Source organism: Semicossyphus pulcher, unplaced genomic scaffold, assembly GCF_022749685.1.
Source record: "Semicossyphus pulcher isolate SPU_LCO1_2020_fin unplaced genomic scaffold, fSemPul1.0.p SCAF_4, whole genome shotgun sequence".
Taxonomy (NCBI): Eukaryota; Metazoa; Chordata; class Actinopteri; order Labriformes; family Labridae; genus Semicossyphus; species Semicossyphus pulcher.
In genome coordinates, this window is record NW_027211715.1 from 1054645 (window position 1) to 1072500 (window position 17856).

At 46.7% G+C, this 17856-nt stretch overlaps 1 protein-coding gene across 1 annotated transcript in view; it reads left to right on the forward strand.

The window, feature by feature from the left end:
* The first annotated feature begins 5327 nt into the window (after positions 1 to 5327).
* The window catches only part of dab1a (DAB adaptor protein 1a), a 57020-nt gene continuing 44491 nt past the window's right edge, over positions 5328 to 17856 (forward strand). Inside the window, exon 1 of the mRNA XM_069680613.1 lies at positions 5328 to 5400. Within this exon, the coding sequence (XP_069536714.1) occupies positions 5331 to 5400 (70 nt within the window). The 5' untranslated portion in view covers positions 5328 to 5330. The remainder of the gene's footprint in view (positions 5401 to 17856) is intronic.

The following is a 17856-nucleotide window of genomic DNA, read 5'->3' on the forward strand; positions in this document are numbered from 1 at the left end:
CAGTAGTCGATATCTGTCACACGTCTATGATAGTAATTTAATTATCTAGATGTATTTTGGGTGAGGCCAAAATGGTTTGACTTCCTGGGTTAGAAATAATAATGTCATCAGTTCACTTTAAAATCTTTACAGCGTACACAAAGCAAGCCACCTGTTAACAGTGCTAACGGACAACCAAAAGAGGAGAGTGAACATTACACAAGCTCGGTATGACATCGTCCCTCCCCTGCTTCTGTGGACGGATTTGTTTAAAGACTGATTCAGTTAGATGTAGCCTGGCTTATAAACACTAAAAAACTAAAACCACTGGTTTCTTTATGTTGTTTTGGTTAGCTTAGCCTGTATCGTAGCTGCTCACTAGTTGGGATTTCACTGGTTTCTTTTGGCTGACTCATTTGCCTTTAGCCTGATTAAGTTGGCTTTAGCCTAGCTCAAAGCTGCTAACTGTAGCTAACTGACTTGTAGCTGCTAACTATGTGGTTTCTTTAGACTCAGTTGCCTTTAGCCTAGTGTGTAGCAGCTAACTAGCTAATGTAGTTTTGAGACTTCTGGCTTCTCAAGACTGATTCGGTTAGCTTTAGCTGGGCTCTTTCCTGCTAATTAGCTAAGGTAGTTGAGAGACTTCTGGTTTCTTTAGGCTTTTTGAGTTAGCTTTAGCATGGCTCACACCTGCTAACTAGCTGTTGTTGAAGGGGGACTTCTGTTTCTTTAGGCTGATCCAGTTAGCTTTAGTCTGCATTGTTGCTAATAACTTAGTTTGGAGATCTCTGGTTTCTTATCTTCTGGTTAGCTTTAGCGTAGCTCTTACCTGCTGACTAGCTAATATAGTTGGGACACCTCTGTTTTCTTAAGGCTGATCCAGCTAGTTTTAGCCTGTCTCTTAGCGGCAAACTAGCTAATGTAGCTTGGAGACCTCTGGTTTCTTTAAGCTGGTTGTGTTATCTTTATCCTGGCTTGTATCTGCTAACTAGCTAACATTCAAGCCTGGCAGACCACGTCAGATACATACGTCACCCACAAGGCCTCCTTCCTAAAACTACAAACAAGGTGCAGCTCCTGGATAGATTCAGAGCTGTGCTTTTTTTTATCAGTAAACGTTAGATCGACTATTAGGGGGAACTCTTCAGGACACTGGTGGGGGGGCGGGCGTAGTGCAGTAGATGGACAGAGCACAGGTAGAGAGGAAGCTAGTGCAGAGGTGGTCTGTATGATTGTTCATTACTGAGACGGCAGTAGAGCTGAATGAGTGCAGCGGCTAATCTAACTCTGAGCCTGATGGACAGAACACAATTACCCTGAGAGTGGGAGGTGGGAGAGAGAGGCGAGACCCCACTCCTCCTCCCCCCTTTCTCTCCTTCTCTCTTTCTTTTTTCTTTCCTGTCGCCTGGCAGACTTTACTGTAGCTGCAGATGATTTCTGGGCATTAAGCTCCTGTTGGCAGCATCCTGTTTATCCACACACACACACACACACACACACACACACACACATCACCCACTCGCTCCTGCTGGCAGCGTCCCATTTACGGACGTCCAATTTCCTGCTCCTTCCCCTCTCCTCCCTGTACGGCTTCAGATTGCGTCTAAATCCAGACACGCTAAGCTACGTTCTCATCCTCCTCTGCTACTTTTAGCCCAGCGCTGATTCCAGGTCAAACCGACAGTGTGGCGTGCACGACGGCGCCTGATGGTGCTGAATGTTGTCTGTGTGTGTGTTTGAGCGAGGCAGGGAATTTGTACAGCAGAAGCCCGACATGGACGGCTTCTTTTTTGAGAAATTAGCTTGTTCCCCCTCCAGGGACTGCAGCTTAGATGTAGATCTGTTCCTCGAGTCTCCGGAGGAACGGCCATATGTCTGGAGCCTCGGAGAAGTCTGGAGAGCCAAGCTGCAGCAGATTTCTCATTTCAGCCTCAGAGTTTCTCGTTTTCTTGCTCATTTTCACCCGTTGACTCGTGGCTGTTTTGCTCGCATGGCTGGACGAGTTCTTCAGCTAAGTGAGTCGTGCTCTCATAGGAGCAGTTTAGCAGACACAACATGAACTCTTACTCAATTTCTTCTTCACATTTTGGATAAAACCCTCAAAGCAGAACCACAGAAACACTCTGAATCTTAGTAGTTGTAGAATAGAAGTCATGATTTTTTGGGTTAAAGGATCGTTTGGATGTTTTGAAGTGGAGTTCTATGAGGTACTTATCAATAGTCTGTGTATCAGGCCTATACCTACAGTAGATGGCGGTCATTACCGAAACAGAAGCTAAGCTAAGTCCTGCTGCAGACAGGGTTTGGTGCAAACTGCAATTCAAAAGTGACTTGAAGTGTACGCTGTATTTTAAGTATTTACACTTGTTCATGCCAGCCCTCTGTGAAACATAACAACACAAGAAAATGAAGATTATGATGGAAATGATGAAATGCTGTTGATGGTGGAGACACGTGTGTTTCCTGTTGGTTGGGTACAGAAGGACTCTGCCGTTGGTTCTTGATGATCCTGCTCAGAAAAACGACTGTTGATGTTTACATTCTGAACTCTCTGAGGCCGACATCCCTCAGCAGAACAGTGAAATCTAAGCAAGACAAACACAAGCATGCACCATCTTTGAGATCTTGAGCAAGAGGCTTTTTTTTCAGTCTGAGCTCAGCCCTGCACCTGCTCACCTGAACGCGTCATCTGATACAGAGCGCTGCGTGGAAGTCAGACAGACACAGTGCCAGGGAGGAGAGCGCTGTCTGAAGGAGAGATGAAGCAGTGAACAGATTCAAAACTCCTTCAGCTGATGTAAACTATCAGGGGGGCTTTTTAAAGAGGCTAAAATACCGCGCTCACAAAGGTACTTAGCTTCATTGTCAGTACTCTACACTGTACATGTGAAGGCCCAGTGCTGACCGCCATCTACTGCAGGTGTACTCTACCACCTCAGAACACCTGAACTCTGCCTTTAAGTTGGTGAGGGTGTTTCTAGAGAGCTTCTTCCTGGTCCGAGGATTAACACGCAGCTTTCTTAAACGCGAGCTCCAGATGCTTCCTGAAAGACTTCCCAGCTCGGAGGAGAAGAACGACAGCAGAGAACAAAGGGGGGTGCATGCTCAGGGATGGAGAACTCCATCCTCTGATTTCTCTTCCTTGGGCTTTTTTCTCTCCCCCCTTCTCAACCCCCGTTCATTATCTTCCTCACCCACTCCGTGTTTCCTCACCCCTCACTTTCTTTCCACTCTGTTCATTTCTCTAACCCCTCTCTTCACGCTCGCTCTCTCTCCATCCATTTGGTGGAACAGTGCAGCTGATAATGCCTGTAATTGGAGTGACTCACACTTTTCCAGTGTGTTTGGACCAGATAAAGAATATTGTCAGCATTTTGCCGACATGGCCTCTGCTGGCAGAATTAAATGGACTCTGTTCTGTTCTGTCTGCAGCAAATTAAAAGCCTCTCAATTCATCTGTTCTCGCCCGCGGCTCGCAGGGGCCTCCTATTCACGCAGAAACACCAAGAGAGGGGGAGGACGAGCAGCAGAGATTCCCTCTTCCCCAAGAAGCACCGGTCTTTTCGTTTTGTTCAAGTCCTCACTCAGCCTCTGTTAGACGCAGACAGAGAGAGGTCAGGACTGATAGTCTGAGGAGAGGTGAAGAGCGGCTCAGAAGGTAGTCACATTCATTATTCAGCGTGTGGACTGGCAGCTGTCTCCTCCTCTCTTTGTATTTCAGAAAGCAGCTCGCCTGCATGTGTGTGTGTGTGTGCATGTAAATGTGTGTTTCTACCACATTCACGCGACAAGGTTGGAGTGTGATTCAGACTGGGTTTGGCTGCTAAGTTGTAGTTGTTGCTGCCAGTCAACACTTCAGAATGAAGTAGTGACAGATGGGCAAAGAAGAGACAGAACGTGGAGGCCGGAGGGGGCCGCCAGGGACAGACGGGAGACGTGTGTGGAAGCTGCGCTTAAGATGCTCTGACAAAGTGAAGAGTTACAAGCTACGCCAACGATCACAAACGGGATACTTGCTAGTTTGTAAGTGGGCGTGGCCTAAAACAGTTATATATTAATCACAATCATAGATTTATAGGCAGAGAAACACATTTTATTTTAGTTTTTACTTTTATGTGATGGTTTAACGAACGACTCCCTTCAATGCTCCTTATTTAGTGGGAAAGAGACGTTGGCAGGGATGGCGTACCGTAGTTACCAGATCTTGTGAGAGTGGATTGTTGAGACAGTGAGGCGGCTGTGGCTCAGCATAGAGTTGGTCGTCTCTCAATCAAAAGGCTGGTGGTTCGATCCCTGACTGCTACAGTCACATGTCCAAGTGTCCTTTGGGGAAGACACAGAACCCAAAATTGCTCCCGGTAGCAGAGCCTTAGCCTTCTCTGTCATCAGTGTGTGAATGTGACATGTAGTGTAAAAGCAGCTGGGTGGTTGCAAGACTAGAACAGAGCTTTATAAGAACAGTCCATTTACCATTTACATTTTAGAGACATGAAAGAATCAGTCAATCAATCATTAAACGTGCTTATGTTCACGTCTCCCATTTGAATAAATAGACTCTGGTAGTGTGTCAGAAACATTAAAGCAACCAACGGCTTGTTGGTTTGGTAAGAGTACAAACCAGAGCCGACGTGGCAATGAGCAGATAATCAACCAACTTATTTATTAACATCAAAGTATTACCCAGCATGCCTTGTTGATGCATCATTTGTCTGTGTCTGCCTCAGCGTAAAGGACTGGATGAAGTACTTTACTCCTTATTTCTCTTTGATAACAAGCCGGACTGGTTGACCTTTGATCCTCAGTGCTGCTGTTGTAGGCACGTTCACATTTACATAAGTCTTTTAGATAATGTGTAATAAACTGTTTACGACCTGCTGGATTGTCTGCTTTGGATTATCACTATGATGGAAGCAGTGAGTGTTTTGAAGCGCTGGGATATAACCTCAGGCTGCGTCCTTGCACAAGCACATTACTGACAGGAAACAGGAAGTGTGAGCAGGTCTCTCATGTCTGTTACCATGGGCAACATGTTCTCAAGGCCCCGCTCAGAAACCAGCTCATTGTGATGCCTGCTGAGGTGTCGAGGCTTCTCCTGCAGAGTAAAAACAACCTGACTGAAACACCTCTCTCTCTCTCTCTCTCTCTCTCTCCAGCTCTCTCTGGGTGTGTGTGGGATGTCGTGTCAGGGCTGAAGCCCGTCCCTCTCCCATGAGCCTGTGTGCCCACGCACACACCTGGCGCCTCCACGCACGCACCCGGCGCCCACGCACGCAAAGCCGGCACTGACGCTGTGAACTGGACCCTCGGAGCCCAGCGGACCCCAGCAGAGCCGAGTCGAGCCCAGCCTGAGGATGTCAACAGAGACGGAGCTCCAGCCAGCGGTCAGACCCGGCAGCGTCAGACGGGACTCCAAGAGGAAAGGTAAGCACACCTGATGTAGTGTGGACACATGACCATCATTAGAATGAACAGCATGAGGAGAGACATGTTGAGCAATGGAAAGAAAATCAATATAACTGCTTCCTGTTTGATTGGGACCGTTCTCAGGTTGTTGCTCAGAATAAGCAGGTAAATAAGAGCTCTACTTCCTGCGACATGTTTGTGCTGATGGTTTGAAAAAAGTGTTGGCATTCCCACAACAACTACAACAACAAGCTGAAGTACTTTGTCAGGTTTCTTGATACTAGTATTTCTCTCTGTATGTTAACAAACTGTTTCAGGACATTTGAAAGCGTGCAGGATCCTCTGACATGTTGCACTTCCTCCTTTTGTTCGGTGCATGATTGCAAAGCTCCTTGTGGTTGGCAGCAGTGTAACTGTGATCACATGGGGCTGAGTGGTTTGGACCTTCAGCTTTTTTCACACCACGTCTGATTACAATTTAAACAGATTTTTTGCGCTCTGATGTTAGCTACTTTTGGGATGTATTATTGGTAAAAAAGTTAGACATTCTACGAGCGATGTCACAGCTCAGGAGTGAGCGATTGAAGTGAGATTTTCTTGCACAACCATGCAAAGAGTCAGGGTGAGTGTTTTGCTTCACTGACTCTCGTAGCAGGTGGTGGCTTCACAAAGATCATTAAGACTGCTCTGTGTTGTTTGGCTGGTCTTAAATGACTTCTTCCAAACCTAAGAGGTAGCTTAGCCTTCCCGAGGCTAACACCCTCCATCGCACAGGCTTTGCTTTCCCACAAAAATGTCCTTGAGACTTTTGACTTTGAGTTTCTCCTGGAGTTTGCATGCTGATTTTTGGTTTGCAAAGACTTATTTTTACCAGAATGTATCACAAAGTGCTTATTAGTAAAAAAACAGTGGATATGTAGACGAGTATCTGAAGGCTGACTGTTAGTTTGATGCAGGTCAGAGTGAAAGTCTTTGTGAAACTCTCACGATGTCAGGACGTCTTCATCGGGAAGAACAAAACGTATCTGGTCGTTCAGATTGCTGATTGAATCAGTCGTACCCTCAGATCTAGTCAAACATTTGTCAGCTACTTCTCTCTCTTTATTAATTGTGTGTTGATTGTCTGAAGGTGGATCGGGGTCAGCCAGCAGAATGCAGAGCTGCTGTAGTTCAGAGCTAATTACCAGGTGCAGGGTTACTGCGGTACACCAGCTTTCTACCAAACAGGTGCAGGGATGTTGTGTTTGGTGAGAAGCAAACAGATCCAGGTGTGAAAAGCTCCAGAGGCAGGTAGCTAGCAGGTGTATGAGAGTAGGTCTGGTGGTCTCAGAGCAGAGGTGATGCCAGGGGCCGGGCCGGCAGCCATCACGCAGCTGCTCGCTGCCACCTGCCCGCCTGCCGGAGCGACGCCGCGCGCTCGCTGAATGAGCCTCTGATTGATGTAGCAAAAACTCTGGACACCAGTGGGAGCGACACTTAATGGATGCACACACACACACACGCACACACACACACACACACACACACACGCTCACTATCACCTGCAGCAGATGCCTCATTGCACACAGCGCGCTCCAGCCCCTGCAAACAAGCGTCGGTTCCCCCCATACACAGAGCGGGAGGCAAGGCTGAATGCCTCTCATGTCCTATTTAGAAACAGTATTGTTCTGCTGCAATGGAGATCATGTTCATCATTCAGACTGCTCTCCATATGTGGGGAGACGCAGACACACACCCACACACTCTCTACGCAGACACACACACACACACACACACACACACACACACTGGGACTGACGCCCAGAAGAGCATATGAGAGGAAAGATGAATGGTTTGCCTTCAGCTTTCAGACTGCGGGGTTTTTAGCTGCTCCTCTCTGTCTTCTTCCCCAGCCTCTGTCTCTCTCTCTCTCTCTCACACACACACACACACACACACACACACACACACACACACACACACACAATGCTTTAAGGTCTGTTCAGTTCAAAAGAGAAGCTACATCTTCAAGCAGGTGATGTTTGCAGTTCAAGATCCTCGACTTTTTCACATTATCGTCGTATGTTTAATGTCCGTCATTAGAGATTCATGGCTGGAGAATAAAAGACAGTTTCACAAGACAAGTTCTCCTGACGGCACAAAGGAAGCCTTTCCAAACAAAACTATGAGATCAGTGTGAGCTTGTGGTGTGAAAGCTTATCAGCGTTTAGATTCTTCGACGTCCAGATGTTGCATCAGAAGTGGTCCAACCAAACTCCATTCAAAAAACACTCATTTTAAAGTCGTGTTCTTGTCGTCTCACAGACAGACCTGACAAATCATGAACTCAGCCTCTCTACAGACCTGCCTCCTGATGTAGTTCTCTCAGCATCCTCTCAGCCTGTTTATTGTCATTAAATCTCAGTAACATCTGTTTGTTGTGGCTTCATAGCGCTGTAGTGAGACAGATCTCAGCCCACGTGTGACTTGCTAGATACAGTGAAACTGTCACTCAGCGGAGACAGACGGACAGGTGCTCCACAGCTGAAACAGAACGCTGGTAGTTGGTGTCCATCAGAGAAATCCTGGCACTGATCCGAGCTAACAGCTCATCACACTGGGCACTGGTCAGCCTGAAGGAGCTGGAAGCAGCAGGAGAGTTCATCAGACACAGCTTATGTGTGCGCTGACGGACGGTATTAGTAACCCAGACACAACAGGGTTGGTTTTGTGACTTACCTGGAAGGACTCATATTCACGTGTTTAACACGTGTTTAATAAATAATCCTGTGGTCAAACCCTCGGAGCATCACGATGCAAAAATTCACTTAGCTTTTGTTCTGAACACAGCTTTACACTTTCTCTCTGTCTGCATCTATTTAAACAAACAGTGAGTAGAATGTACTGGTCTACTCATCCCTGTTCAGATCTGGGTCATTCTTCCCAGACAAACACACACACACACACACACACACACACACACACACACACACACACACACACACATACACACTCTCAGCAGGGTGATGAAAGTCAAATGCAATCACAAGCCACACACATGCATGGAGCGTGCTCTGGGAAAATGAAACTTTGATAATATTCCTGTTATTGTGCTTCATGTGTGTGACCTGAACCTCTCATGTACAGAACACACACACACACACACACACACACACACACACACACACACACACACGGTTCTGTCTCTGTGGAGGATCTGGGTTTGAATGAAAATAGATCCACTGGCTCTCTGATCATCGTTAGGGTGTAAGTGTTGTGAGAGTCCCTGCAGGATAGTCCTTCCTCCTGCTCCTCCTCCTCCTCCTCCTCCTGCTCCTCCTGTGACTCCTAAACGACCTTGCCCTGAATGAGTGAGACGCAGCGCAGAGACTGATCACAAAGAGAGAGAGAGAGTAATGAGTCAGTGTGAAGGAGAGCTGTTTAATCTCAGGCCTTTGTCTCACACTTCTGTGCTGAGGAGTGTAATGAAAGAGAGTGTGGGACTGCAGCGTGTCACGCATTAATCACAGCCGCCGTGTGTGCGTGTGTGTCTCTGGGTACATGAGTGTGTGTTTCTGTACACACAGTCGTGTTCTCAGGGGTCGTTCGTCTCAGAGACCTTTTCTTCTTACCAGAAGGTTTTTATTGAATTAGCATGACGGGGTAGAGATAACCTCTGACCTTTAGCATTTACATGGCCTGAGGTGAAGAGCGTCTTTGTGCTTCCTCTCACAAAGAATCAGCCCGTCTTATTGGTCGGGCTCACTTCTTCCAGTGTAATAGTCTTTAATAATCCTCAATAAATCCACACAGATTACATCTGGACACCTCTCCTCCCCCGCCTCCCCCCGCCTCCCCCCGCCTCCCCCCGCCTCCCCCCGCCTCCCCCGCCTCCCTCCTCCTGCACATTTTAATGATTACACTGTTAATGAAGGAGGTCATTTAGCCCATCCTTTTATCATTTTGACCCTGTATGACAAAGCAACGCTGACCTTTGACCCTTCATCAGAAGCTTCATATGTCTGTGAACCCAAGAGCCATGTTCAGCTCTAAGGTTGATTCATTTGATCACTTTTATTGGCTTGTTAAAAAACAAAATACTACACAAAACATAGAAAACATTTACTTTGGTGTTGTTGGTGCCATTTAAGGCAACGCAGCACAAAGCGGACATTATTTAAGTCACTTAAAAATGTTATGTTTCCATTTAAAAATAGTTGTTACACTCACAGTTAGCTGATTTCACTCACGATAAACGGAAACGTTTCATGGTGGTGAAGTTAGACACGTTGAACCGGACTGCAGGAATCAGTCTGGTGACATTTTCGTTTCCATTCACCGCCTGTAAACACCGCCGTATCCCGTGCTGTGTTCTGTTCAATGTTCACTTCATGTGCCGTCTTCAGTTTTGTAGATCTCTCTGTCGTAGCTTCAGTTTTAGCATCTTTAACCTTTATCGCTTTCTCCTCTGTAAACAGACCGACGTCAAATATACCGGACTTCTTTCAGCGGATTGATATGATCACAGTTAGTCCTCCGGACTGTGTGATGAGAGCCACATCCCTAGCAACGGTCTGTTCTTCATAGCAACGGTCTGTTTTCGAGAAATAACAGCTTGAAAAGCCGTAATTACAGAGGTTGTAGTTCAAAGAGGAGGTGGAACTTAAGGTGCAGCTGTACGACTTTCTCTCTCCTAAATAGTTTAGCAATATCACACGAGAGGGAGTGATGTATCTATCATAGTATCACACTATCATCACGGCTGTTATTCGGTCGCAGATAAATGCGTCCTCCGTTTCCCAGAACGCAAAGATCCATCGAGCCCACCGTATCCCAAGATGCATTGCGCAAATTCAAACGAAATGGCGGAGGAATACGCTTCTAAATGTAAACGTTTTTCTCTCTCACCACGAAATCATCCCAACACTGCTTTTTATCAAATGTAGTGAAAGTAATATAATTACAGAAAGTATGCTGTGCCTGTGCTTCCCTCTCCTGAGGATCTGCAGAGTACTTTAGTACAAAGATCAGTCTTCGAGCTGTCTGAGAGGTGGTGCAGTTTCTGTTTACAGCACTCTGCATTAGTTCACTTGTGTAACAAACACAAACTGCTCTAAAGCACTAAAGCATGAAATAAAATACGTTAAAAATAGTAAAATCACGTCATGGACACGATGCATCTTTGAAGCTGTCATTATGCTCGTGCTGCTGTTCATGAGCGGATGTTATCAGTAGAGCTTATACAGAAGACCTTGTCCCCTGTCCACATGAGTGTGTGTCTGTGTCAGCCGGTAGAAGAAGATCCTGTTTGAATCGCCCAGAGAGCAAAGAGACGGTGGAAGACGAATCAGCTGTGAGAAGAAGCAACTAGCGACTCTTCTGATGGATCAGTCATCGATTATTGAAACGATTAATCGACTGGTCAGATGATGAATTGCACAATGACTTAATGTCTCTTATTCAGCTCTCAGCTTTGAATGTAGTGTGAGGTTCTTTGAAGCGTGTGCTCACTAACAATGAAGACAATAAATATGAGTTCTTCATTCTAATATATCTCTTGAATAAACGCTGCTGCTGATGTGGCTCTGACTGAAACAGAAGAGAAATAAAAAATCAAGTTTTTGTCCTTTCAAACCAACGACAGACAAAGTGCTGAGAGAAAAATACACCAGATCATCGCTCCTTCTCTTCAGACGCTCGCTCATCACCGACGTGCTCCCGTGATAAACGTGCTCCTCCTCACAGACCCTGCAGGCGATCCTTCTCTCTGCAGCGTCGAGGCTGAAATGCTCCCACACTAGCTCCTGAAGCTACACTCCTGAAGCTACAAGCTTCAGGACGCGATGGTGTTGCATTGGCCGCCGACTTTTTGCTCTGTTTTGTTTACCTGTCGCTGTTTTATGTTCTGTTCGCACACAGCATGAAAAACAAGCAATGACTAATTATTGACTTAATTTTGTTTGCAACTATTTAATTCATCGATGTTGCCGACAGTGTCAGTTAATCGTTGCAGCTCTACCAGAGTGTCAGACGTGCCAGAACAGTGAAGCTGTGCGATTCTGAGGATTATGCATAATTTGTTTTGGAGAGATGTTCCTTAAACACGGGCCAATGCCAGGAGCTCAGACCAGTTCTTTGTGCTGCTTTCAAACAGTGTGGTGATATATATATTAGTGTTATGTTGGCTGCTGTTTGTAGCAGGTCGGTGCATCGAGTCGGTGCTTTCAGGTAAATCAGTTACGGAGGCGTTTCTGATACAGGTGTTGCAGCCTCGTCGGCAGGTAAACATTCTTCCTATAAGCTACGTATTTACAGCGAAACAGACTTTGTGTGGATTTATTTCCCACCCATGATGCAGTTTGGTTCTTTATTCTCAGCGTTGTTTCCGTAACGTCATTAAACGCTCTCTGATGCGCGTCTGTCATTCATAATGTGACACCGAATATGATTACAAGTTATAATAACTTCCTCTGCTGTCAACACACGCAGCCGACTGTCATCACAACCCCGAGACATCACGACTCCCACACAATGGGATTTGGATAAGGATGTGTGTGTGTGCGTGTGTGTGTGTGTGTGTGTGTGTGTGTGTGTGTGTGGGAGGGTGTTCCACAGTGTAGCTGGCATCCAGCAGCATGAAAAGAGTGGTTAAGGGTTATAGCTATGCAGCTGTTAGCCTCTGTGTGTGTGTGTGTGTGTGTGTGTGTGTGTGTGTTTGCATGTCTCTGGTGTGCGATTAGCAAACACATTATCTTCTCGGTGTGGATATTATGCACACATCCAGTCTATCTGGCACAATCACCGCAGCCATTTACTCTGATATCTTTCCCTGGGGAATCTTTGAGCACAAACAACCCTATTTTCTGTGCGTATGTGTGTGTGTGTGTGTGTGTGTGTGTGTGTGTGTGTGTGTGTGCGTGTGTGTGTGTGTGCTTTCTATGAGAGGTAATCAGATCTGTTCCCTCCAATCAGACAGGGATTGAATTGAATTGTCTGTCTGCCGTTGTCGGAGGAGGACGGTGGTGGATCGGTGGGGATAGCAGCGCTCTCGCTCTCCATCACTAAAACTATATTTAGAGATAACTGCCTCCTCGGTCCTCCTGCTCTCTGCTGCTCCTCTCACATCACTTTATTTCAGGAGAATTAGTGACCTATCCATCCTGCTGTCGGCTCTTCCACCACTCTGTGCTCTCATCTATTATCCATCCACACTCTTTGTTCGGCTCTATAATAACTTTGGAGGGAGAGGTTTATTTAGCTGTTTCTTTGAAAGGGAGAGAGCTCTTTGATGAGGTATCAGGTATCAAATATTCCCATTGAGGTCTTTATTTGCAGAAAGTGACAGTACTGGTGGAATAATGCAAAGAAAACAAGTTCATGTTCATGTTGGAACAGCAGAATGCTCATGTTTGACCTCAGGAAGAGGTCACAGGTCAGTGTTTGGTGAATAACCTGCCACAGCTCTCATGCCTCTCTGCGTGCTCTCCTCCAGGCTGTCACAGAGCTGCTGGGTGACGCTCGAGCAGCTCGGCGTTGCTTGATGGTTCTTGACCGTCCGTCTTCCTCTTGATCACATTCAGGAGGTTTTAATGGGGTTCAGATGTGGGTTGGGTTGGCCATGGCATGTAGAGAGAGATGCTGGTTTAGTCTTGAATATTCATTTCTTTCACATGTGTTAGAGAGGTGATTTAATGATGTGAACAGAATTGGTCCAAGAACAGAGCCCTGTGGGACCCCGACAGGACCGTGTAGGTAGGAGGTTTGATGCTGTCAGCAGAGACACATCTCCTAGATAGATGTGATTTCAGTAAAACGAAGATATGCAGATTTAGATAAAGGTAGAGGTGATGAGATGTGATAGATGCACCTCATCCCACAAACCCTCTTCTTCATCACGTGCAGCTGCTTTAATCACACACTCCTCTGCCCCTGAACGCCTCAGCCAAGCTTTCAGATGTGACCGCTCAGTTTGAGAAACGACTCAGAGGAAAATAAAATCAGTGAAAGCCTTTTATTTGCCTTCCTGAGTGCCTGTGTGTGTGTGTGTGTGTGTGTGTGTGTGTGTGTGTGTGTGTGTGATCCTCTCAGCATGCTCAGCTCAGTCCTCTCCTCCTCACTACTTTGTGTGGCTTTGCCCACCGCATCACTAACTACGGTCTCCATAGCAACAGTTTGTTCCGTGCTTATAATTTGCACCAAAGGAAAACGTCCCAATGTCACACGCGGGCTCTAATAGAGGCCGGTGCTCTGGCCCCGCTGTGCCGGCTGAAGGACTGCGCTGGGAGAGGACGCTCTCTTTGTTAGATGTTGATCGGATGCAGTTCTTCTATTTCAGCACGCAAACAGAGCGGGGACACGTCAGCACTGGGAGGCTTTTATGTTCTGTTCGGCAAAAGAATATTTCCTCCCAGCTAGTGAAGGTGATTCATGGTCTTACCTGAAATCACAGGAGGATTTACAGCCTGGTGCAGTTTGATTTACAGCTATGCACGCAGGTCGTTAACAAGAAAGAAACTTTGACAGGAAGTTACAACCTTTTTAGGAACCAGGAACTGAAGTAGGCTACTGTACAGAGACGGTAGGAGCTGACCATCACTGATGTAGTTTCAGCCTTTCTGTTGAAAAGAACTAAAACATCTGCTCCTGCTGCTTCTGACGAGCTGTGAACAGACGTCAGTCTGAAACAAACGGTTTAAAGAACTGAAGTTTGTAAGTTAGCATCTGAAACGAGTTGTTCTGTGCGCTTCATGTGAAGCTAATCATCTGCTATGTTCACGTCTCCATGACTCCATGCTCTTAGATAAGACACTAATTAACTCGTATTGCTTGCAGTTCAAAGTCCACATCACTTCCTGTTTGTGTCAGCATGAGCCAATGACAGAGGACTGGAGTCTGATTACACGGCAGCTGTCTCTTTATTTGACGCTGTGACGTCTCAGGCTGTAAAGCTGTTTCATTACACCATATTTAATGTTTCTATATTTAGTTCATTTTCATTTAAGTCAACACTCACCTGCTCGCTGGGAGGTCGCCTCGCTGAGTGTGGGCATACTAAGTCCTAATGCAGCGGCCTGGTTTGGATTGTAACTCGGCCTTTTGTCGCAGGTTATCCTCTCTCACAGTTTCTCTCTCTGTCAATTAAAGGAAAAATAATGCAGAATCTGATTGGCTCTCTGTTTTATGATTGACTGATCTTGTCCCAACACAGACAGAGATTAAACGGCACTACTTTACTACAAGCATGTGTAGGTCGGGGGCTGCACGGTGGTGCAAAGACATGCTCGTTGGGTTGGTGACTCTAAATCGCCCGTAGGTGTAAATGAGTGGTTGTTCTCTATGTGTCAGCGACCTGTCCAGGTGTAACCCGGCCTCTCGCTCAATGACAGCTCCATAGGCTCCAGCCCCCCGACCCCGTGACCCTGAGCAGGATGGACGTACAGGTTGCTCTGTAACGACATAATTAGCAGTGGTGTAGCCTGTGAAAGAGATGCCCTGTGTTTGTCGAGCTCTCTCTTATGAGGCGCAGCGCTGGCGGGGGCAGACGGGGCAGCCGGTCGAGGACTCCTGCTCAGCGGGGGCTCTTTTTAACTACTTTCTGGCTGGATGGCGGCAGCAGATGTCTGTCTCTGACTGTTGTCAGTTGGTCGGCAGAATGCCAACAGTGAAGAGTTTCTCTTTTAAATCAGGAGCATTAAAACATCAGAAACAACAGAGCTGCGCTCCTCTCACACCTCACCACTCCTCTGTCTCCCCGTGTCAACACAGCGATGATGATGATGGAGCTGTGATCAGTCCATGCTTATTGCTCTTTACATAACCATTCATACGAGCTGTGCGAGTGCTGTACGAAGCCTTCTGAGGCTCATTAACAGACCTTTGTGTTTGTGCATCAGTTTTATACAGTTTCAGAAACAAGCTAATTAAATCAAACACTGAATCTGGTTTGATCTTCTCTAAGCTGCTAACAGACACAAACACTAGCTATTTAATTTGAGTCAAAAGGACGCTGATGATGATGATGGTGAGGATGAAGATGCTGTGCATTCAAACGAGGAGACAGAGGGACGTTACACAGAGCGGCTCCTCAGCAGATGGCAGAGCCTCCTCTTCCTCTTCATGCTGTCTGATGTTCTCCGGCCCTCCTTCGCTCCGATCCAGGACCCCGGCTGAGTGAAAGAAAGAAGAGCTTCATTACTCCAGATGAGATGCAGACAGAGAGAGGGAGAGAGAGACAGAGAGAGAGAGAGAGAGAGAGAGAGAGAGAGGGAGAGAGAGGGAGAGAGAGAGAGAGAGAGGGAGGGAGGACAGCAGCTTTGAGTGGCTCCATATTTTGGCAGAGACAGACATGAGAGAAGACTTTGTTCTGGCACACTCGTCGTGGCATGAAAGGAGGACTGCTGTGTTCTGAGGAGTTACCTGTGTTTCCTGATGCTTTCAAAGAAGGGCCTTAGTGTTTTCACACACACACACACACACACACACACACACACACACCTCCTGTTCACACAGACTGCAGGATTAAAGAAACAAACAGTTTGACAGTTTCACTCTCGTGTTTCTTCGTGTTTGAACAGACTAATGCTTCCTCCCCTGACAGGAAGTGTTCAGTGGAAGCTCACAATGAACGCTCACAGAACTACCTGTTCTTCTTCTTCTGCACCATATGAACATTTATGCAAAGGTGGGACTGACGTGTGTTGGTGTGTGTCTTTGTGCATGTGTGTGAATACCAACCAGCAGTGCAGTCCGTGGGGGAACAGTGTCAGTGTTGCATGACAGCATGCTAGCTTCTTGTTGACACAGCCCCCTCTCTGATGCCCTGTCAGAGCAGAGACACACAAACACACAGCAACACACATACACACTACTGTATACACACATAGCTACAGGTACATGCACACTCTCAGGCCACGTTTCCCTTCGTTAATGGGACCAATTACCTTGTAATTAAGCCCGGGCGAGAGACAAGCTTCACCAGCAGCAGCCCTGCAGAGACGCACTGAGGGATGCTGGGAAATAAGAAGTGTGTGTGAGAGAACCGAGTTTAAAGATGGCTTCATGCAACCACAGCTACAGTTGGTTTGTGATGCAGAGGAATGGAGAGAACACAGAAGGAAAAGATGCCTCAGATACAGTCTGAATGTGGGATCGGTTATCAGTGAACAGTCGGTTCCTTTATCAGCCTGTTCTCCACCTGTTCTCCACAGAATGTTGTTGTTCTGAACTCGTCTTTGTCCATCAGAGTAACACATGAAGATGTGTTACCAGCTGTAATCACTGGGTCTGTTTGTTTCAGTGAACGATGAACACCAGAGGGTCGTACTGAGACTCACGTTGCTCTGTGCAGGCTCACTGATGATTCGGATCATCCTCTGTTAGGGTGAAGCTCGACAAGAGTAAAGAGTTCTCTCTGTCTACTTTTCCAAAGTGACCTTGACACACGGTGTTCGTGTTTCTGAGTGTGTGTGTGTGTGTGTGTGTGTGTGTGTGTGTGTGTGTGTCTGTGTGTGTGTGCAGAGCGATAATGGGCAGAGTGTTGCGTCTGTCCCTGACGTGTTTTTCAGCTCTAATGTATTTCTGCCTCAGAGGGACGGCTGGACGCCTCAGGACACACACGCATGCACACACAGGGCAGGTCGGAGCCCCTGTCATCCAGGTCAGAGCAATGGGGGGGGGGGGGGAGTGAAGGGACATGGGAGAAAAATTACATCGTCTAGAAGTCTGATTTCACTTCTTTCAACTGTAAAGGTGAGGTCGGGCTGTGAAGTATAATATTTGCTCCTCAAGATATGTGGGGAAATAAGCGCTGTGATTTCTTGGTTCATCCCCCAACACCCAGCTCCTGTGTCAGCTGGAGATCAGACTGATCCTTTCTGATGCTTCCCAGGAAGTTGGAGTTTGTTGTTCCAGTAGAAATGTGCGGATTCTCATCGCCCGTCTTTGTCTTCACATTGACTTTCAACGTGAATTCATTGTGAGAAAACTTCAATTAGCTTCTGGTCCAAACACGCCTCACAGCCTCCTGTCATGATGCAGGACCACAGCTTCCTATACGACAGACACATGATATGAGAACCTGCAGGTTAGAGTTAAAATCAGATCCCTGCAGCTGAAAAGATAAACACACCAACAGTCATGGTATGAATGTGACCGTGAATAAAAGTGCACATCAGCAGAGTCACAGCTCTCATTTGTGTGGCAACTTCATCATCTCATTTTCCAGCCGTTCTTTGACTCCAGCATCTGTGTTTGTGTAACGTGTGCATGTGCGCACTCTCATTATACTGTGAGTGTTGGTGCCAAATCAATCGCACAGAATTAAGCACGGAGCTGAAGGGAAACTTGTTGTTTTCTTGGCACACGCTGGTTCACAGAGTGTGTGTGAGTGAGCGCTTCATCTGTCTGTTATAGCTAAAAAAAAGCCCACACACACATTGTGCAGCAGGGTTAGACGCAGGATTAATTGGAGAGTAACTGTACAGTTCCCTCATGTGC